Below are 22364 nucleotides of genomic sequence, written 5' to 3' on the forward strand. Positions count from 1 at the left end.
TTTAAAGTCATTAATTATAAGAATGTAATGCAAACATGAAAATTTATATTTAAATATGGGTAAAATCAAAAAATTATTTTGTTTAGATAAAATTAATATCTTAACCATCTTTATTTTGGTAAGATGATTGGAGGTGTTTTGTGGTAGACACTGGAATAGTATTTGTGAGTCAAAATTGCAACTGAATCAACAAATGTAATTGGGTCAAATGAAAGATAAGGTTGAAGGTTTGAACCTTGTAGGGCAAAAGTGTTAAATTTACCCTCAATTGAATATTTGAATTTGATCATGCTTAAATTTGACCTGATAGCATTTGTCATTAAATCTTGCATTAATAAACTTGTAACAGGGCATGTAGATAATGTAAAATCTCAAAGTTTAGCACATAAATCCAGCTCAGAGCAAGAATGGAATGTAATAAATCAAGTTTAATATGAATTGATTGTTTGATTTGGTGGAAATGATTTAGGACATGTTTGGTTGTGCTTTCATTTTTTGTTTTTAAAAATTGTTTTGAAATATAATTTTTAAAATTATTTTTCAAAACAAATAAAAAAATTATTTAATTGTGTTAATTTAAAACAATCAAATTAAAAAATTGGTCAATAGTAATGGTCGCCGATGGATTGCGATAGTCGTTAATCAAGATGACTGTTGTTTTTAATAATCAATTGTAATGTATTTTGAAAATAAAAAATAAAATGAAAATAATTTTAAGATATTTATGTTGTTTTGCTTTTAAAAACCAAAAATAGAATAGTTTTTGAAATAATTAAATTCAAAACATTTATTTAAATGAGTTTTTATTTTTTTTAAAAAAACTACTTTTTAAAATAGAAACCAAATAAGCTCCTAGTTTTCCTTAAGTAGTTAGAAATTAATGATACTGAAAACTGAATAATTTTTATAAAGATTAGAAATATGTCTATGGCAATGATAATTATAAGCTAGTGTTTAAGTATATTGAAGAGATAAAATGGAAGGACGAGGCAAATAAATCCTCTTCTCTCCCCTTCAGAGAGTATATTTTTCTTTTTCTTAATTGTTTTTTATTGAGATTTCAGTCTTTGTTGTTTGATTGTCTCACTTTTCTGACGGTTTCATAATAACGGAGACTTCCAGATAGGGACAAAATGTTGAAAAAGTCGTTATGTAGTTATTGCTTTGGTGATTACACAAGCCATTATAACGTCTAGCTCAATAATGACATAATATAATGATGACGAGTTTGGTAATTTTTTTAGAGTATTTATTACTTACATTTGTGACTCCTTTTTTCTTCAGATTTTGTTCAACAATGAAACTACTTGGAAATTGGAGTTAGCGCAAACTTTTCATAAACCATGTCTCATTTGTGAAGGCACAATCAAAATCTAGACTTCCAAAAAGGAGATGGGATATATAATTATATTTTTTATTTTCATTTGTAGATTATTTAATTTGTAGTCACGTCTTTTCCTAAACAAAAATGTTGCATCAGAAATTCAGAATGTCCATACAGTTTTATTGTTTTCGGAAATTTTTTTAACAACTCAATAACAAGAATTTTAATTTATAGCAACTCAATGTCAACAATATAAAATATAAAAAATGCAATAAAGTGGCCTGCAAATATGTAACTTGTATTAAATTTTATACAAACACACCAAGCTCATTTTAATAAACTATTAATTTAAAAGGCACGAAAACAAGAATACTCAAAAAGTCATTGATCAAAGAAACATTCAATAATTTAAAATAAATAAAAGTAAACAAGTGCTCATGAAATTATTTTTTCAATACATCTATAATCTAACTGTTAAATTTTATGTTCACAACATAACGGTCAATATTATTAATTTTTAACAGTTTGATCATAGATACATTAAAAGATAATTTCGTGAATATTTATACACTTTTTCTCACTTGAAATTACTAAATGCTCTTGGTCAATTATTTTTTGAGTATCTTTGCTCCTTTGCCTTAATTTAAAATTTGAAAATTAATATCAAAAATCAATATTTAATGTAAAATCTGAAAGTTAATAAAAAGTTTTACTTCTCTCCTGTATTGTTTAGTGAGCTCACCCCACAAGCCACTAGTCTCATCGTAAAACATGCGACACGCTGTTCAGGGATGAAGGATAATCTTGGGGAAGCGAACTTTTGCCGCAAGACCAGAGTCTAGCTTTTCAATACCAAGAAAGGAATAAAAGGAACGGAGGCAAAACGCTCCCTTAGACTACGCATTGGACTTTCTTTTCACAGCAATATAATTTATCCAAATGTGATTTACACACACTCCTTCCAGAGGACATAAATACAGCAATGGAATCTTACAAACAACTCTATAAATTGAAAAAACAAAAACAAGCCTAATGCTGATTTACTTCTATTCACATTCCCCATATGTCATTCAGTACTTGTAATTTTTCAAGGGAAGGTTGCTTTATTCGTGATCTGACAAGAAGGATAAGACCTAACAAAGAAAAATCTGAAATGACATTCCTCTAACTTACATTCACTTCAATCTAATGGTTGTATCTGATATAATGACATTGGGGTTTCTGATATGCGGATTTAGAGCTGCCAGTTCCTTCCATTTTGCTCCAGAACCATAAATACGAGATGATATGCTCCACAATGTATCACCAGGTTGCACCTTTGTTGTAGCTAAAGTACTAGATTTAGAAGTAATTTTTGACTTCATTATTGGATGCTTATTGCTCTTCCCCATTCCATTTGCAAGTAACCAACGGGAGCCAGACTTTTCATTGGTTGAAGTTCCCCATAGCTTCTTTTTGCGGGGTTCAGGCTCGGTTGCCAGACCAGCAACGTGGACTTCAGTTATTTTGAACTGAGGAATGACCTCCTCTTCAGAGGTTCTCTCTTCTTTCTTGTCATCCTTTGACTCCGACTTGGCACTAGTTTCACGCTCATCATCTTCATCGTTATTGTTCCTTATCTCCGACACATTGCAGTAAATTCTTGGCTTTGGTGGGACAAACACCCTCTCAACTTGTATCAGAGCAAGCATTGGTGTTCCAACAGGCTCATAGTCTCTCAGAGGATCACGCAGTTGCACCATCAAAGCTACTGTAAAATTATTTCCCAACAGACCACACTTTCTGCCATGGCCTTTGCCTCTTTTCTTCTCTCCCTTAGAGGTCCCACGAACGAAGTCGAAAGAGTTGGCATGATGGGCAGCAAGAAGTTTAGAAGTATGATCACTGATATTCTCTATATCATCGATCTCACCAGAATCCAACCTCATCCATTCATCCAGAGTTAATGATAGGCCCATTATCCCATCAACAGATTCAACACCATCACTGCTGTCTTTTAGATCCAACAACTGCAAACCTGCAGCTCCATCCAGGCCAAGAGACCCACTAATATCAGCCCCCTTGCCCTGGAGAGCTGAAACATCCCCAATGGATTGTGCAATGATGTTTGATGGTGCGTCCTGATCAGACATCCCAGACTGGATTCTCAAACCCTCCATCGAAAGTGCTTCAATTTTATCCATAGCCAATGGAGCAAGATCTTCCAATGAAGCAAATTCCGAGCTTGTTTGATTGCCTAATGAACTTGTACTAGCCTTTGTAGCCTTTGGTCCTGATGATGTTCCTTTCAAGCCCCTTTGCACAGAACTAGTATCTTGCCCCGCCACCAAATCATGCTGTGACAGACATTGCCTACATAAATGAAGCAAAATTCAATAAATGAAACATACGTGAAGAAATGGATATTTTAAAAAATTCTCACTGCAATATTGATTGAAACAGGATTGACAAACCTCTCTGTTCCCTCTAAGAGAGGCATAGCTTCCCATGCCACTTGCTGCATTGTCTTCCCTGTGATATCCTCCAGAGGCATTAACTTATTTGCCTGCACTGAAAGCTTTTCAATTCCCAATGAAGCCAAACGCTGCAAAATCTCCATCACACCAGAACCCATCTCTGCGGGTACCACGACAGGATTGGAAACTTGCATAATCAAGCTTCCACCACTTTTAGCATTCCTAAAAAGTGAGGGATCCATAGTTCGTAAAAATCCCCCATCTTTTGTCTGAAGAAAAGGACCTAGCCCCTCTGCAAGAGGAGGCAAAGTAATAGGCTCTTCAGGTGATGAGTGGATAGGACTTCCAAAACCAGCAGAGTCTTTTGGTGGAGAATGCTTAAAAGCATCCTCATTCAAACCCCACTCACGCATCAAGGCTTCTGTTTCCAAGTCTTCTACCATCTGAGCCCTCTGTTTGCTCCTCACTTCTTGAGACTCAGCTGGATGAACCTCCTGCAGCAGATCTTGTAACAGTGATGAAGATCTGGGGCCCTCAGAGAAGTCCCACTGCTCGGATCCAACAGGACCATTATGGTCAATTTCAACTTCATCATCACCCATTTCAAAATCAAATAAAGAAAAACCCTCAGCCAGAGCCTCCTTCTCAAATTGCCTTAAAAGGCGCTCCCTTGGGGACTCAGCTTCACTTTCAGAACTCAAACCAAATGGGCTATGGTCAGCACCTATCAGGCTTAAAAATTCACTGGCAACTGATTCTGTAACATCATCCAAGCTATGTGATTTTCTCATTTTATATTCAGATTTGGCTTCAGCATATTTCTCATCTTTGGGAGATTCCAGTGCAGCTGTCTCCAAATCTGAGATGCTGCTTAAAGCTGATTCTAATTCCTGCATGAGCAGCTCTTTAGTGATAAAGTCATCATCTTCAAAAGTGAATTTGTTTGATGCATCCTTCTCCTTAGAATCATCATTTTCCTCACCCAAGGAGTCACTTTTGGTAGCATATTCAGAAGATAACTGGATACTATCAGTATCATGGATATCAACATCAGAATCATGAACCTTTGTGGTGGATGCCTCTAGGTTATCAGGTTCATTTGATGACGATTCTACACCCTGATCAACAACAGAAAATCTACCTTGACACTCTTCAAGGTTTTCATTAACATCATCAGATTGGACTGGCTCCACATTTTCTTGAAAGACATTAATTTCAGGATTGCCAAGAACTGGGCTGCATTTTTCCTCATCACCAACACACTCCTCAGATTTTTCTTTCCCAGAATCAGTCAACTGATCGACATTTGGTTTGATTTGCTCAAGATTCTCAGAGCACAAATCCTGTTCAGGTTTTTCATGCACTGGACTGTTTGTCTTTTCTTCATCAAACTTCTGATATAGGAAGTCTATTGAGCTGGCCAGTGCCGACTTAGATGTGGGCAAAACCTCATGAAGATCCTTTACCTCATCTACAGTTCGAGGAGAATACTGCTTGGGGATACTTGGCATACTTCCAACTCGCCTTGAAGTCAATGCACTAGGAACAATATGGTTGTCCTTGGTAGCGTTATTGTTATTACCAACCACCTCATACCCAAAACTAACATTCATTACAGCACCCCGGGCAACTCCAGATAATCTAAAACTTGTAGTCCACTTCCCTGAGTTCTTCTCCTCCTCTAGTTCTTCCAGTGTAAGCGGAAGCAACCTTGTGAGGTCTACCCTATGCTTCCCCAAATCACGTTCTGGCGCACTAAGAATAGAAGCATAGAGTAAAAAATGCTTAGCTTCATATTTAGCTGAATGGTGAGGTCCACTCCTACTGCCATACACTGAGCAAGTGTAGGTCAGTTTCTCTTCAAATTCAGCCATGCCTTGAACCACCTTGGCTGGACGGGTCACCAAAACCCCATCCCGCCTCTTCCAGTATACACAAAGGCTTGCATCGTTAAAATTTGAAGGTAACTTTTCAATCAAATGGACTTGGAGAGAAAAACTACAGTCAAACCTCCGGTTGCGGATATGGGAAAAGGCCTTTAACGGTCTCCAATTCCATATGGACTTCTTATCTTTGCGTGAAGGATCTTCATTACTAGCTGCAGGCTTTGATCTTGGTTCAGGTAAGTGAGATTTCCCGGCAGACTTGGACCGAGAATTAGCAGAAGATACAGTATTTCTCGGAAATCTTTTATCCAGATACAAAGCCTTGCTTATAGTTTCAATCTCTTTTAACAGCTTCCCATCCCTCGAACTTTCGCCAGTCTTCTTACCAGCTTCAATTTTTGACAACATCATCTGCAGTTCAAAACAATATAAAAACCAGATTAAATCGAATAAGCGAAGTAAAATCCCTCACAAACAAGGAGAAAACAACGTCTATATGATCGCATACATGTGGGGGAAAAAAGAAAAGCCAGCAGATTCTATCAGCAAGCGAAAGAAATAATAAAATTGATTTACCGGATGACGTTAGTGATGAACTAGATCATCAGAAGAAGCTGCAGCGAAAACCCTAGATTACCCAGTCCGAAAAATCACCACCCTCATTCTGATATTCAAAATGGAAACTCCATAACGAACAAGATAATCCACCTTTGACTCTTTAGAAAACAGCCAAATAGAAAGAGAAACAAAGAGAGAGAGATTGGAGAGAGACGAGAAACAGAGAATCGAAGCAAATTGAAATAGGCAGTGAAAACGAAGTCTTACAGAGTCGCAACGTCCGAGCAAAGCTTGTTATCTTCACCAAGTCACCCCCCCTCTCTCTCTCTCTCTCCCCCCCCAATTGCCGCTGCCTCTTTCAAAACGGAATAAAGCAAAAACTTAAAACCACGGAGTATGTAAAAGCAAAAGAATTTTCACGTGTAAAAATATAATTTTTTCCACATATTATGACATATCTATTTCCTCTTATGCCCCAAATTTTCATACGTTTTTATGGCTGTCATCATAAAATATGCTCCTCAAACAATATAACTTTTTTCGGGTTTTACAAAATATGCAAAATTTTGAGGTAAAAAAAGGCAGTCAAAAAAGTGATAAACCATATGGTTCAAAGACTTTCCAAATTTGAATTAATGTTTATGACATATTTAGTAGAAATAGAAAAAGAAATGAAGAATGTAATCATGAAATTTAAATTTCATGTAAATTTATCTTTTTTGGGTTATTTCTCTTTGGATATGTATATAAATGAATATATTTTTTTGGACAAGTAAATATATGAACATTGAAAATTCAGTTCACAATTTTCCTTGCCTCTTCTTTTTGACCCTTGGGTCAGGTTTTGTATGTAGCTTTGACTCTTGCCGAAATGTAATGAATTTTTATTTTATTAATCCATGGGTATCTTATATTTCAAAACCATCTAGTATGATATTAATTCTTAATATTAAATATACTAGATTTTATCCAACACTATAGATTTTAACTTTATATATATTGATTTAAAAACATTTTTATTGAAAAGTTAAAAGTTTATATAAGAGAGAATGCAATTAACGTTTTGGGGGGGGGGACAGAGAGAGTTCTATATGTGAATAGTATAGCCATTTATAAAATTTATATCTAAAAATTAGAGCATGTCTTTGTATAATTATATAAGAAAATGTGATTTACAAGATACAGAATTCATATGGTAATATAGAAAAATGTTATGACTGATTAAATCCAGTTTATTAAAAATTTATCAAAGTTAATTCATGAAGAAGTTATATAATTTTTTTTAACAAACTATATAAAATTGAGTAGGTTTTTGTAAGTTGAGAGATCACAATATGATTAAATTAAATTAAATGATGAAAACAAAGCATCAATTAAAAATAAAAAAAGTTGGCAAAACAAATAAAAATAAAAATTTATGAGATAAAAAATATATATAGTTTAGCCTCTAATTCAAATTCAAGAGACAATCTTGGTTGGTCCGTCGTGGGAGACAATGGCTAACGCCAATCAAGCTTAGCTGTCTCTAGAATGTGCTTTTGTTCTCTTTGCATTGATTCGTTTTAGTTTTATCATTAATTTTCTTTAATTTCTTCGATTTTATTTTGTTGTTTAATTGTCATTTGATAATTATGTATCGCCATGAGGGTTGCCACAATCATTCAAAATATTGATCTAATTTATTATCAAAATAATTGATTGATTTTAAAATTAACTATTACATTTTATGTTTGTATAGTGTGATTTTTTGTAACCATTTTGCACAACTTATCAAATATTTGTAAGTTTTGAAAATAATAAATGATTTAATTGTGCAAAATCTTTCCAAATTATGTATCATGTGCAAATAATATATATCAACTATATGACAATAATTAACATTTGAAATTTCTAAAATTCTAAATAACTTTCACACTTTTACGTAAATAACTTTCACACTTTTAAATTCATATATTATTTTACCGAAAAATGACTTATCCAGAGTTATCTGTACAGGTTAAAGTGAAAAAAATTATTTTCACGTAATTTAAAACTTAAAAAATTGTAATGTAACGTGATAAAAGTGTTTGGACCACATAATAAGAATGAACTGTGGTATATGTAACGTAAAATTGAAGAGTTCAAATCCTTCCAACAATACTAACAGGCGTTGATTTTAGGTAAAGAGATTATATATGATCACTTAAACTTGAAATCATTAGAAGTCGTGTGTGGATAAAGATAAATATTTTTTTAAAAAAATACCCTAATTAGGCCTAATAATGTTTAAATCTAATATAGTCAAATATAAGGGCAAGACTCAATTTAGCCTTATATATTTAAAGTACCTTCATCCAATTAAATCAAAATAAGTGAATTTTAATGTGCTTGTAATATTAATAACAAAATTTTATTATAAAATAAATAATATACGAGCAATTCATATATCTTAATTTAATTGAAAATAAATATCTTTTTTATATTTCTTGCTAATAAAAAAGTAAATAATTAAGTATATAAATTTTTCTAATAAAAAATTGGAAAGTTGCTTGTGGATGTTTTTCACGTTTCTCGTGGTTCTTGCTGATGCTTTTGCGTGCTTTTCATGGGAATATTGTGTTTTGTTTTTTGGACCCACGATCACATGTCAAATATCTTTTGAGAAAAATGATAATAAGATGTTCTCAAATTATATAAATAATAATTTAATTTTTTAAAATGTTATAATTTAATTTCACTTAAGTCAATAAATTTTAAAATACAATGATCATTTTATTTTTATTGAAAATATTCAATCACAACTTTTTTTAAAAAATTTAACAACTTTTATTATATGAATCTTAAAAATTGAATACTAAATCATAACTTATCTTGGTTAACAAAAAATTACAATTTGTCAAATATAAATTTCGTCTTAAAATAATATGCCTCAATCATAATTTTTATTTTGTAAATTGCAAGAGTTAAATAATAAATTACAACTTAAAAAGTGTAATTTTTGTTACTAAAAAATAAATTTTAAAAGTAACAAGCTTCAATCATAACTTTTGTTTAAGAAATAATAAATTTTAGAAAAAATTAATCTTTTAGTCCTTCAACTTTTAAGTCATTTATAACTTAATCCCTTAACTATGACTTGCTGTGACTTAATCTCTTAACTATGACTCACTTATGACTCAGTCCCTCAACTTTTAAATCACTTATAAATTAGTCCCTTAACTTTTATTAAACTTTTTTTTTTATGTTAGCTTATATCTCACATCAATGAGCAAGAGAAAGATATTTTAAAATAATATATAAGTATTTTTTATCCCTCTTATTTGATAAAAAAAATTTTAAAAAAATAAAAAATAAGAACTAAATTATAGGTGAATCAACAATTGAGAGACTGAGTCACAGCGAGTTATAATTGAGGAACTGAGTTGCAGCGAGTCATAATTGAGAAATTGAATTACAAGTGAGTTAAAAGTTGAAGAATTAAAAGATTATTTTTTTTAATTTTTATTTAGAGAATTATAAAATTAAATAAGAAATTAGGTAAAATGGCCCTTTTGATTTAAATGTGAAATTATAGCATTTTAAAAAATAAAATTATCATTTCCCTATCTTTTATGTAATTGACTACGTTGGATGTGTGTGTGTTACGCAGCTTAGTAAATAAGTCATGTTATTTATAACTCATGAAAAAAATAATTTGTTATATTTTTTTATTTATATATCTCGTGGTCTTGCTTACATCTCTTTCTGTCTTGAACAAAATAAGTAAGTTACTTTGATCAAGAGAAACTTACTTAAAAAATTATATAAAACTTGTCTGCCCACCCCCCCCCCTTATTGATAAAACTCAATGGGCTGGAAAGCAAATTTTCTCCTTTAAGTTTGATATCTTTTCACTTAAAGACATATGAAATTCAACACAAATAAAAAAAAATTACCATTATCATTTTTTTACCTGAATTACCATTTTTAAATTTGTGAATGGGAAAAAAGGGGGAAAATGACGATAATTTTCAAATAATAATAATTGATTCGTCCAAGCTGCATCAAAATTCCAAAAGCTAGAGTTGGGCCCTCCGGTGGACCCACGGTGCAATTTTCAAATTGAAGCGCCACCAAAGTCGGACTATCAAATATCAATTGATAGCTTGAAATTCGGCCCAATGTCAATAAACTCAAAAAATTTTGAAAAACTTAAACCCAGGTCCCACAGAAAATTTTTTATCACCAAACATTAAAGTATTATAATTTTTTAAAATATAAAAATATAATATATTTTTTAAAGAGTTAAATATTAAAAATATTTTAAAGTGTAATCATTATCTTTTTTTTTAAAGTGACTCTATTGAATAAATTACTTTATATTTATTTTAGGGTGTTTATAGGGATAAATATAAAAAAATAGAATTAATTTAAAAATAAGTAACTATTTTATTGAAAGTGAGATTCAACTAGAAATACCTTATTTTTTTAACGGAGGGAGTATATGAATAATCAATTCATAAAAAAATTAATATTAAATTAGACTGTTCATACTAAATCAATATTGTCAGTTGATGATGAGCATATTTGCTAAAAAACTTTATCAACTTTTATTTTCGTAATACAAATCTGAACTATCCCGATTGGTGATTGGATTTATTAAATTTTGTATAATTTTTATAAGTATTTTATTTTAATAAATATAAAATAATAAATTAAAATAATAAATTTGAAGGGTCCAACTCTTCTCCATGCATCAGCGGTAGGGGTGTTCACGGGACAGGACGGGATCGGGACACCCCCGTCCCGTGTCCCGTCCCGAAAAAAAGATTGGGACTGAATTTTGGTCCCGTGTCCCGTTCCGTCCCGTCCCGAAAGTCGTCCCGTCCCGTTAAGAGTCGGGACGGGACCGGGACAAGATTAGGATGTCCCGTTGTCCCGATAAATGGAATAATGTCGAAAAAAAATCTGGATAATAACATTCATTAAAATTTTAAATCATATAATTTATTAAATTTAAAATCAAAACAACACAAGCACATAAATAACAATAATTTAAAATCAATTATTGAATTATATTAATTACAACTACATATTATAATAACAAATACAAGTGATCTTTATGCTATAAGATTAGCAACAACAGGCAAGTCAAACACAACATCAAATCATTATTCTTCTACTTTAGTGAAGATGTACTAAGCTAATTACTCTTCTAAAAATAAGCAAGAAATATGCTATAAATAAAAATTATTAAATAGATAGATATAAGAATAAATTATATTAATATATTATAAAGAAAGATATCGCCATGTTTACTCCATGCCATTAAAATTATCAATATAAAAAAACTTTAGTTTTAAATAAGAATTGCAAGTATTAAAAGTATAATTGATATACTTAATATAAATATAAATTATATTAATATAATTAATATATTTAAAATAAAAAATAATATATATAATATTCGGGACGGGACGGGACGTCCCGATGGTAATCCTGTGTCCCGTCCCGTCCTGAACCCCTTTCCTGTCTCGTCCCGTAAAGCCCCGTCCCGATTACTTTCAGGCCGGAACAAGACCCGTCCCGATATGATCGGGACGATACCGAGCCAATCGAGATGAGTCCAGACTGAACACCCCTAATCAGCGAAGCCACAGCGGAAGGAAGGATAAGAGGGGCAAAGCCAAGTCTGAGTTCAAGCAGTAGTTTCAACAAAGTCAAGGTTTAAAGTTCTTTTAATGCCAGTAAAACATGTTGTATAACATGCAATTGTTCTTATTGATTGTTTGACATTATACTTGTGTATTTAATGATACTGATTTTATTAATAAAAGTAAACAAGAGAATTTTTAATAAATGCTAGAGGCAATTTAATTATAAAATGGTCGGTGGTGTCCTACGAGGAGAGGAGATATATGCATTATATATCCTTTTTTTTGAAAAAAAACAGATGTTAGGTCACAAAATAACAAAATATGTAGTCCAAATAAAATGTATTAAACAATGATACTCCTTCCGTTCAAAAATATAAAACAATTTTAATTGAATCTCACCATCTAATAAAGTAGTTACTTACTTTCAAACTAATCATATCTTTCCGTGTTTAACTTAATCAAGTATCTTACAATAAATATAAAGTCATTTAAAAAATAATAATAATTACACCTCAAAAGATTAAAAATGCCTTATATTTTTTAATATCCAACTCTTTAAAAAATATCTTATATTTTTAAATGAAAGGAATATCATTTTCTTTGCCAAAAAAAAAAACCATGATATATAGTGGTCCAATTCATCACATCAACTTCCTACATAATATATAGATTATTTAAATTTTAATTTCAAGTTCGAAAAACAAGTATAGATTATTTCAAATTCAAATTAGAATGTACTTCTAATTTGGATTACCTTTTCCTACGGCCAAAACTTCATTGTTTCATACTCCTTCAAGTCCTTTGGGAGCTTGAAAGTCAAGAGTTTTAGAAGCATGTTCACAGCCTGCACGCTTAATTTTGGTAAGTTCTTTTACAATCACAATTAATGGATTCTCCTTTTAGGCTGAAGATTATTCTTGGACCTGCTTGATGAAAGAATTCCTTGCTATCAATAAACGTTTGTCTAATTAGTAAAAATTTAACTTATAATTTAAAAAGTTGTAAGTTTAAATTTCAATATCGATGTAAGAATATTATTTGTGAGCAATATATTAGTTTATATTTTGTTGTTGCCTTTTGTTTTAGCTTTGTGTATTTGGGCCAATTTTGATTGCAATATTGTCGGCATAAAATGTTGTTAGTTTTTTTTTTATTTGTTTAAGAGGATAGTTTAGTTATTGTTCTAGGACCTTTTGTTAATACTCGTTTTAATTTGACTTTAGCTTTAAAAAAAATAGAATATACAATTACACTTAATAGATTAATTAATACAATAATATAATATATCCTTCATCATATTTCAGAAGAGATTCATGAATTGTTCTGGGACCTTTTGTTTATACTCGTTTTAATTTGACTTTAGCTTTAAAAAAAAAAATAGAATATACAATTGCACTTAATAGATTAATTAATATAATAATATAATATATCCTTCATCATATTTCAGAAGAGATTCATGATCTAAAATATTAATAGTTGTGTTAGACTTACGATGTTCAAATCAAACCAATTAAATAGCTATATCAAATAAATTATAAATTATTGCTGGCCCAAAAAAGATACAAATCACTTTGTGAACAGAACTTTAATGATTTACAGAGAGAATATATTCCCTTCAGTTTTATTAGAGGTTACTTTCAATCATTTCATTGCAATTAAAAGAAGGGAGGTTAACTTATTAAATCTGTTTTGAAATTAAAAAATATTTTAATTTTGCCTATATCAAAGAGAGAGAAATACAATATTCGAAAAGCAATATAAAAACATTAAATTAAAATCAAATTCTTCATTTAGCAATTTGCTAGAGTTGAAATTGAAAACTATTAATTAATAACTCTTCATGTGACGACTTTTATCAGCAACTAAGAAATTCTTTTAGAAGATGCTTTATAAAAAAAGGATGAAATAAATTTTTTTAAGCTTGTAGTGTTATTTATTATAGACAACAACAAAAAATACATAAATAATAATAATTTTTACATAAATTTATTACTCCTTCCATTCAAAAATATAAAGCATTTTTTGAGGAGTTAGATGTTAAAAAATATAAAGTATTTTTAATTTTTTGAGATGTAATTATTATCTTTTTTTAAGTGCCTCTATTAACAATAACTTTATATTTATTATAAGGTATTTAATAAAAATAAATATAAAAAGATATGGTTAGTTAAAAAATAAATAATTATTTTATTAAAAAATAAAATTTAATTAAAAATATTTTATATTTTTAAATAGAGAAGCAACATTTTTAATATTAACTTTTTAGTACAAGTTTATAACATTAGCATGGACCCTAGATGGATCACATGTGGCGCGGTGCATGCACGCGTGGTGTCTTGCAGACGTCCTGATAGCAACAACAATCTTTCAGGATTGGTTTCTGTCCACGATGAATAACATGAAATTAGCACCATCTAAATTTTAATAGAAATGCTTTAAATTTAAAATATTATTATATTTTATATTTATTAAAATAAAAAAATTATAAAATAATTTTAATAATTTTTTATTATTAATATGATCTAAATTTAATTTGAAAGACCCAATTTAATATTAAGAGTTTTATAATTGATGCATATAGATTATCAAGATGTACTCTGCATAGTCGAAATTAACACCAGATTAAATTTGGACTGTGCAGAGAATATCTGAATAGTTAATATATATTAATTATAAAAATATTAATATTAAATTAGGCCTTTCAAATTAAATTTAGGTCAGATTAAAAATAAAAAAATTATAATTTTTAGTTTAATAAATATAAAATAAAATATATAATAATAATTTAAATTAGAATCATCAAATTAAAATTTAGAGGGTCCAAATTTTATCATGAGCACTGAAACCAATCCTCACTTAGGGCTGTATAAAAGTCCTTCAATCTTGTCCAACCCAATCCAACCTAAGATAGTCCTGTCTTGTCCGGTCCTTATAAACATTGGTCATTTATGACCAAAAAAATTAAAAAGATCAGAGTATTTTTTCAGGTTGGATTGGACAGGAGACTGGGCATCTGAACCACTTGGTCCAATCCTATTAATTTATTTAATATAGTTATAATTAATTTATTTTTTGATAAATACTTTGAGTGTAATTTATGCTAAGGAGATGGTTAGATAAAATTTTTTGAGTTTGTTTCTAAATTATTGTTGTAATGTAATGTTGTTAAAGTTTGTTGAGTGTTATTTTTGTTGAAATTATAAATTTAAATCATTTAAATTGTAATTGAAATAATTTTTTTTTGAAAATTATTTTGAATTTATTATGATTATCAGTGATCCTATTTTCTTAATTGAGTTTATTAGGTTGAAATAGATTATTGTCTCTTATAAAGGAAAAAGAAAAAAATAGTTAAATGAGTATTGGACTAATAGGACCAGTCTCTCGATCCTATGAACCAAATCAGGGCCTGTTAATCCTCGAGTTATCACTAGACAAAATTAAATTACGAGTTGCCTAACTTAGTCTTTTTTATAAAAAAAAATTAGACTTTGAGTTAGGTCGAAATTCAATACTGTCTTGTCTTTTGTGCAATCATATCCTCAATCAAGTTTAGTTTCCATGCTCATCTCATGATAAAATTTAGATGGTTTGAATTTTATCATGAACACTAAAACCAATTCTCAATCGAAAGGAGTTTCCCTACTCATTTCAAGGATGAGCATGAGATGAAATCTAGACCATTCATATTTTAATTTGGATGATCCAAATTTTTAATATTATTATATAATTTTATATTATATTTATTAAAAAAAATTTATAAAAATTATAAAATAATTTTAATAAATTTTTTATTTTTTCATTTAGATTTAATTTAAAAGATCCAATTTAATATTAAAATTTTCATGATTGACGTATATTGATTATCTAAATGTACTCTACACAGTTTAGATAATTTATAATTTTATCTAGACTGTACAGAGTATATCTAGGTAATCAATATACATTAATCTTAAAAATTTTAATATTAAATTAGACTCTTTAAATTAAATTTAGATCATATTAAAAATAAAAAATTTATTAAATTTATTTTATAATTTTTATGAATTTTATTTTAATAAATATAATATAATATTATCCTTAAAATTTGAACCTTTTAAATTAAAATTTGAATGATTTAAATTTTATTTTAAAACTTCATAAGATGAGCATGAAACCTGCACCCCCTTCGATTTTCCACAAAGACTCGGCTTCCCTCCGCCAGCGGCATCCGCTGCGCGCCTGCGCCTTCTCTGATCGAAAAGAAATTTGAACTATTTAAATTTAATTTTTTTATTTTTTTATATTAAAATAAAAATTATATAAATTATGAAAAAATTTAATAAATATATTTATCATTTTGAACAATTCAAATTTAATATAAATAATTTAAAATTAATATTAAAAATTTTTAAAAAGTTAATATTAAATTTATACCATCTAAAATATATTTGAATCATTAATTTATAAAAATTATAAATTTTAATATTAAAATCGTATTATATGTATTACATTTGAATTATTTAAATTTTTTAATTTATTTTAATAAATATAAAATAAAAACAAAAACAAAAACATTAAATTAAGAATATCTAAATTAAATTGGAATGGTCCGAACTTGGACTGAACGCAGCGGAGTGTTACGGGCTGAGAGTCTGGCACAGCACACGGCGCTCGTGCGGCGTCCTGGAGGACCCCATAATCCTCAGGACAAGCCTTACTACATACGAATCACACTGGTTTCGCCCTGCCATGGGCTCATCAGGGAGGCGGCACTAGCCCCCAATCAGTTGTGCACTCAGTCCGAAAATTGAGGCAGAACACCCCCAATGCCAATGTCGCCCCCTTTACCGATATTGTGCGAGGCTAACCAGCGGATTGTTCATCAACTTGGTCTTTACACGGTCACGGAGATATCATCCGTTACATTCTCTCACACCCAATCTAGCACGCCCTCGTGCTAGGGGAGAACGACTCCGCCCAAGGATCGTACGTACAGTACTGCCACAAACACATCAGCTTACTACTGAGTGGCCACCCGAGTCCTGCACTCTTCAGACCCCCTCGCACCCGCGAGCCAACAGGAGTGGAGTCGACAACGGCCAACCTTCCCGCCCGAGTCCCCACTTTTGGACCCACCTGCTCGGAGGCCTTTCTGGAGCAGTGCCGAGGTCGACCAGTCCCAACGTGGGACCCCACAGGCACACGGCAGTAAAGTACGTCCCGCTCTGATACCACTCTGTTACGGGCTGAGAGTCTGGCGCAGCACACGACGTCCGTGCGGCGTCCTGGAGGACCCCATAATCCTCAGGACAAGCCTTACCACATACAGATCACATTGGTTTTGCCCTGCCATGGGCTCATCAGGGAGGCGGCACTAGCCCCCGATCAGTTGTGCACTCAGTCCGAAGACTGATGCAGAACACCCCCAATGCTAATGTCGTCCCCTTTACTCATATTATACGAGGCTAACCAATAAATCGTTCATTAACTTAATCTTTATACGATCATGGAGATATCATCCGTGACAGAGGCTGTAGAAGCCAAGTCTCTTCCACGTATGGTTTAAAATATAATCCGCTTCTATGCCCATCAAAGATTAAAAGAACATTCTAGTCTCTGGCTCTCTGTCCCTTCCCGTTCCATGAACGGAAAGAACATTGTTCTTCAGATTCTGCGTCTTAACGATCATCCTCATACTCACTATCATTCTCTCTCCCTCTCTCTCTTGTTTGTGCATCGAGAACGTCGGTTGGTCAGTGAGTAGTAAAAATGTCCGACAGCGAAGATCACGTGGAGTATACAAATGGCGAATCTTCTGCAAAGGTGAAGCAGAGATTCAGGGATAGATCTAAGGTATGTTTGAATCTTGATCTCGATTTGATTTATGCCATCGGTTGTATCTGTTAAATGATTATTCTCAAGCTTTGGTTTGATTTGGTTTGGCTCGAATGAAGGAGATGTTGTCCAAACAAGCTGTTCAGACGAAAGAGATGCTTTCGAAGCATGCGGATAAGATCGCCAAGCGAGCCGAGGAACATGAAAGGTTCATCAACAAGGTGAGTCTTTCCTTTCTTTTTTTTTTTCTTTTCTTTTCTCATCTTCTTAATATGAAATTGATCATCCACGGTTTTCATTGGCGCTGGTTAATTCAATGGATTATGCATACGGTTTCCACTATTGGCTTTGTGACACTAGGTTTCGATTGATTATCTTCTTTGCTTCCGTGTTCAGGTGACGCATTTTTTGGGGGTTCTCGGCTTTGGCGGCTTTTGCTTCCTCCTGGGGGCAAGTAAGTTGATAACTCTGACCAGTGGATCAAAGTATAATGCTTTCTAAACTCTCCTTAAACAAATTCGTGGTCACCGTTACTCTTCTTTATTTTATTTTTGTTTTCTGTTTACCAGGACCCCAAGACATTCCCTATGTATATTGTTTCTTCTACATCACCTTTGTTCCTCTCCGGTGGATATACTATAGGTATAAAAAATGGCATTACTATCTTCTGGTAAGATATAATATCTCAAACTTGTTATCTGATCCATCTGTTTATTCAATACTTGCTTCTGAAACCGTGCATTGATTTCTTGAATAAAGTTTATTTTCATTGTACTTCTTGCATTATACTGTGCGAAGGATGTAGTATTAGTACCATCCCGTAGGCATTTATTGAGAAGGCAGCACGAGCAAAAATCTGTTACAATCAGAATCAGATGTCTGGATTTACTGGATTGCTTCTTGCAAGTAGTAGGCACGTATCTAACTGACTCTGTATTCTTAGCGGAGGGGGATAATAGATTATGAATTCCTTACAGCTATCTTTGAATGACTTGGATGGAGGATTAGTTGTACTATTTGCCCCCTCCCTCCCAAAAAAAAAAAAAAAAAAAGACCTGCCATATTTGGTTCTCTATGTAGCAGATGGGGATAAGAGTTGCCAAATACCATTTAAATTGTGAAGTTACAAAATACTGATTTGTCTTGAGGTTTAAAGAAAAGGATAATTTTTCCAAAAGTTTGATCTTATTGGTGGGAATTTCTGCATAAAAGCATCCCACTAATAGTGAAGAGAGCTTAGTGGCGGAAAAAAGAGAGTAAAGAGAGCTTGCTTAACAGTGTCTATTTGTCCTGTGGTAATTTAAATTACAAGAGCTGGGTCTTGGTATTTTTACTATTATTTGAGCTAGTCAATCTTGTTAATAGCCTATGAGTTGCCTCAAAAATGTAAGCAAGGAAATAGAAGTAACATGATTTTTTCCTGTTTCAGGATTTTTGCTATTATGCCAATACAATATTCTTGTTTGACCTTCTGTTTTCTCCAAAGAACGAAAAGCTTTTCATGGTTTGCTTTTCTTTTGCGGAGGTAGGCATTCAGTTTCTGGTAGTTTGACACCAGCAGAAGAATGGTTCAAGTGTCAACTTTCAAACTTAATTTAAGTGTGGTTGTAGGGGCCATTGGCATGGGCTTTGATTGTGTGGCGATGCAGCTTGGTTTTCAGTTCTTTTGACAAAATTGTTAGTGTTCTTATCCATCTTCTACCCGGTAAGTTAGGTCTCTATGTTTTAGCGTTTCTAATCTTAGTAGTCAGGACAGCTGAACTGTGGAACACCAAAGGCTTCTATTATGATAATTGTTCACTTTTTTACTTAGTGGCCTTAATGTCTAGTAGTGAGAGCATATATTGTATGTGTTCATGCACTAAATTTTAGAATATAGTAATTGTGATAGAAGCACTATGTTTGGTGATACTCGGCTAGCTTTTGTTGAAGCTCTATTACCAAATGTTTCTCTTATGGAAATATTGAAAGATTCTGGAGCGTTACTGGCTTTGTTTAAATTATTCTTTTTCCACCATTTTAATCTTTGTCTAATGATATGGAATTGAGAGATAATGTTACTTTTCAAACACCAGATACAAGATACAGATTACATTCTCTGGTCCTAAATATAAGAGCTAGATAGGTAATATGCAGAAATCAAGGAAATTAGTTAAGTTAGTTATTTATTAAAAGTGGGAGAAACTTCAATTCCATTCATCTGGGACCAATGCATATTAATTGGGAAAAACACTAGTGTCCTATATTTATGATGCCCGTGTGTTACATAATCTTCTCTCATTTCTGAATTCAATTTTGCTATTTTTGTTCAGCCATTCTCACTGGGCCATTTGCATTTTTATACTGTTGATGTTCACCGCATTAGATAGTCTTCCCTCATCCTATGTTCTATCTATCGAACCAATTCCTAGTATCAAAATTCTTTATTTCTTATCCCATGCTTGTGGCTGAATTTTCATCTTCATCTATTTGTGCTTTGTGTATCATTTCATGAATACCTGTCATTTAAAATTTGCAAGTCAGTGGACCAGCTTGAACTTCTACATGGATATCATGTTACTCGTCAGAATAAGATTGATGGCCAATGGACTCTAGGCTTTTTGATACATAGGTCAACTTTACGTTGCCTGTATCATTATTTGGGTTCATTTTGTCTTTTAACTCAATAATTACTTTCAGGATTGGTTTTCTTTACCATTCGGTGGTGGAATCCTGCAACCTTTGAGGCCATGCATCCAGAGGGAAGTCCTCGAAGGCCAACATGGCCTTATGTGGAAGACAAGGCCTACCTCTGGACATGGCTGTTTTTGGTTCCTTTAGTAGCCTACACTTTATGGCAGGTCCTATACTTTCTCATTGTCAATGTCTTGCGCAGACAAAGGCTTTTAAGAGATCCTGAAGTCATGACCTCTTACAGGTAATTAACAAATATCCATTCCCTTTCCTTCACCTTTTAACTATCTCAAATTTGACCAGAATTACTCTGTCCGGATTACAATATAGGGCATTTTTCAGAAGTCCCACTTGGTTCAAAATATAAGATATTGGATAATTTTTATATACGTATATTCTAATTATATCCTTACTTTATTATATTCCACTCAAGTAATTAATGAGGACATTTTAAATAAATCAAATGTTATATTTATTCTTATCAATCATACGATTGGAAGAATATGAATAAGTTTTAGAAATCAAGACTTTAATCAATTTTTTTAGAAATGTAAATTAATTAACAATAACTTAACTTACATTGTGGTCTGAAGGGAGTAAGGTTTAGGCACTACAATGCATGTGCTTCGAATTGGAGTCTTACATATATCTTTTTGTTTCTTAGGGAGCTCTCCAAAAAGGCTCAAAAAGCAAACAACTTATGGTGGCGATTAAGTGGGGTGCTTGGAGATCAAAATCGCTTGTTCATGTACATTGTTTTGCAAGCCCTATTCACTGTAGCAACAATGGCACTTGCTGTCCCCATATTCTTGTCGTATAGGCTTCATGCAGTTTTCCAATTACTCAAGGTTTCTGCAACTATATGGAATGGAGGGAGCTTCCTGTTAGATGTAATGCCTAGGCAGGCGATTCTCAAGGAGAAAAAGAAATCAGAGACGCAAACTGTTCAAAACCATGAAGATTGATTAATATCATTCATGGTTTTAGGGAAGTGCTAGAAGTTCAACAAATCAGTCAGGAAATGCATCTAAAGAGGTATGAAACTAGTTGTACCATGTAGATCAAGTATTTTTTTTTTTTTTTGGGATGCGCTGTATTTGTTTTACTGCTCAGTGGTTCAGGAAATACCACTATGTGAATGTACGCATATATTACACATTGTCAATATGTGTGCTTTAGTGTTCCCTTGTTCTTGTGAAAGCTTTGGACAGTGATATTCTCCCTCTCGTATTCCCTCTAATTTGTTGGCTAAAAGTCCAATTTGGAGGTTTTTGCATGGGGCTTGTATTTTTTGATGGAGAATCAGGGTGATGAAGAGGCAGAACAAAATGATCAATATGCGTCAAAATCAATTTTTCACTTTCCATTTTCACTCTAGTGGAAGGATATTGCAGTTTTTTCTTTTTTTGGCTGTACAAAATGATCAATATTCTCCTTGCGGCAAGTCTTACTCGGGTTAAATGAATATAATTACTTTTCATACCAAAATGTAGAGCTTCTTTTAAAAATTTTATTTGATCTAAAATATAGAAGATTAAGTGATTTTTACAGTTATTTTTTCAATTATACCTTTATGTATTATTCTTTTTTATAAGGCTAAATTATGCAAAAAAAAATTAGACTCTAAATCATGTATAAATAATTTTTTTAATCTTCAAAACTTAATAATAAATCTTCTTGAACTTTTAGATTTATGCAAATAACTTTTAGCCATCAATCATATCTCTTTTTAAACTTTATTTTGCATACATTTAAACTTTCAAATTTTAATTGATACATGAATAACTTTTATAGAATAACCTTTATAGATTTTAAGTTATATGTAATGATTAATGTATAAAATTAATTACATAGAGTTAGTTGCATAAATATAAGAGTTGAGGGGGATTTATTATATAGTTTTAAAGGTCAAAAAGAGGCCGAGCGTTTGTGATTCAAAGTTTAAGAAAGTAATGTATAATTTAGTCTAAAAAAATAATGCAATGAAATTTTAATTGTTACTATTAAAACATTTATATAAAAGATATTTAATGAG

At 31.7% G+C, this 22364-nt stretch overlaps 2 protein-coding genes across 5 annotated transcripts; one reads left to right on the forward strand and one right to left on the reverse strand.

The window, feature by feature from the left end:
- Positions 1-2233: 2233 nt before the first annotated feature.
- Positions 2234-6573, reverse strand: LOC129320299 (protein PLASTID MOVEMENT IMPAIRED 1-RELATED 1). Of its 4 annotated transcripts, none has more exons than XM_054965680.1 (4): positions 6492-6573; positions 6243-6382; positions 3778-6077; positions 2234-3676 (listed from the first exon to the last, which is right to left on the reverse strand). In XM_054965680.1, exons 3-4 carry the CDS (start codon positions 6075-6077, stop codon positions 2500-2502), a joined length of 3477 nt encoding a protein of 1158 aa, XP_054821655.1. In that variant the 5' UTR covers positions 6243-6382; positions 6492-6573; the 3' UTR covers positions 2234-2499. The 4 variants fall into 4 exon arrangements, with proteins under 4 accessions (XP_054821655.1, XP_054821654.1, XP_054821656.1 ...); XM_054965679.1 differs by having other exon boundaries at positions 6243-6330; positions 6492-6562; XM_054965681.1 differs by lacking the exon at positions 6243-6382 and having other exon boundaries at positions 6492-6558.
- Positions 6574-17411: 10838 nt separating this feature from the next.
- LOC129320653 (glycerophosphocholine acyltransferase 1) lies at positions 17412-21665 on the forward strand. The gene is made up of 8 exons (XM_054966195.1): positions 17412-17674; positions 17776-17877; positions 18053-18110; positions 18226-18326; positions 19086-19181; positions 19268-19361; positions 20336-20573; positions 20994-21665. The coding sequence occupies exons 1-8, from the start codon at positions 17591-17593 to the stop codon at positions 21292-21294; spliced, it is 1074 nt and encodes a 357-aa protein (XP_054822170.1). The 5' UTR covers positions 17412-17590; the 3' UTR covers positions 21295-21665.
- The last annotated feature ends 699 nt before the right edge of the window (positions 21666-22364 follow it).

Source organism: Prosopis cineraria, unplaced genomic scaffold, assembly GCF_029017545.1.
Source record: "Prosopis cineraria cultivar Desert tree isolate PC_DT_omini unplaced genomic scaffold, ASM2901754v1 PC9, whole genome shotgun sequence".
Lineage (NCBI taxonomy): Eukaryota > Viridiplantae > Streptophyta > Magnoliopsida > Fabales > Fabaceae > Prosopis > Prosopis cineraria.

What these genes read in the sequence shown, in the direction of transcription:
- LOC129320299 (XM_054965680.1), bottom strand. Translation starts at nt 6,077, where the DNA reads ATGATGTTGTCAAAAATTGAAGCTGGTAAGAAGACTGGCGAAAGTTCG. An exon ending in CTCTTAGAGGGAACAGAGAG is followed by an intron (nt 3,677 to 3,777) that starts GTTTGTCAATCC and finishes TCATTTATGTAG; the next exon opens with GCAATGTCTGTCACAGCATG.
- LOC129320653 (XM_054966195.1), top strand. Translation starts at nt 17,591, where the DNA reads ATGTCCGACAGCGAAGATCACGTGGAGTATACAAATGGCGAATCTTCT. An exon ending in AATGGCATTACTATCTTCTG is followed by an intron (nt 18,327 to 19,085) that starts GTAAGATATAAT and finishes TTCCTGTTTCAG; the next exon opens with GATTTTTGCTATTATGCCAA. An exon ending in TTTGCTTTTCTTTTGCGGAG is followed by an intron (nt 19,182 to 19,267) that starts GTAGGCATTCAG and finishes GTGTGGTTGTAG; the next exon opens with GGGCCATTGGCATGGGCTTT.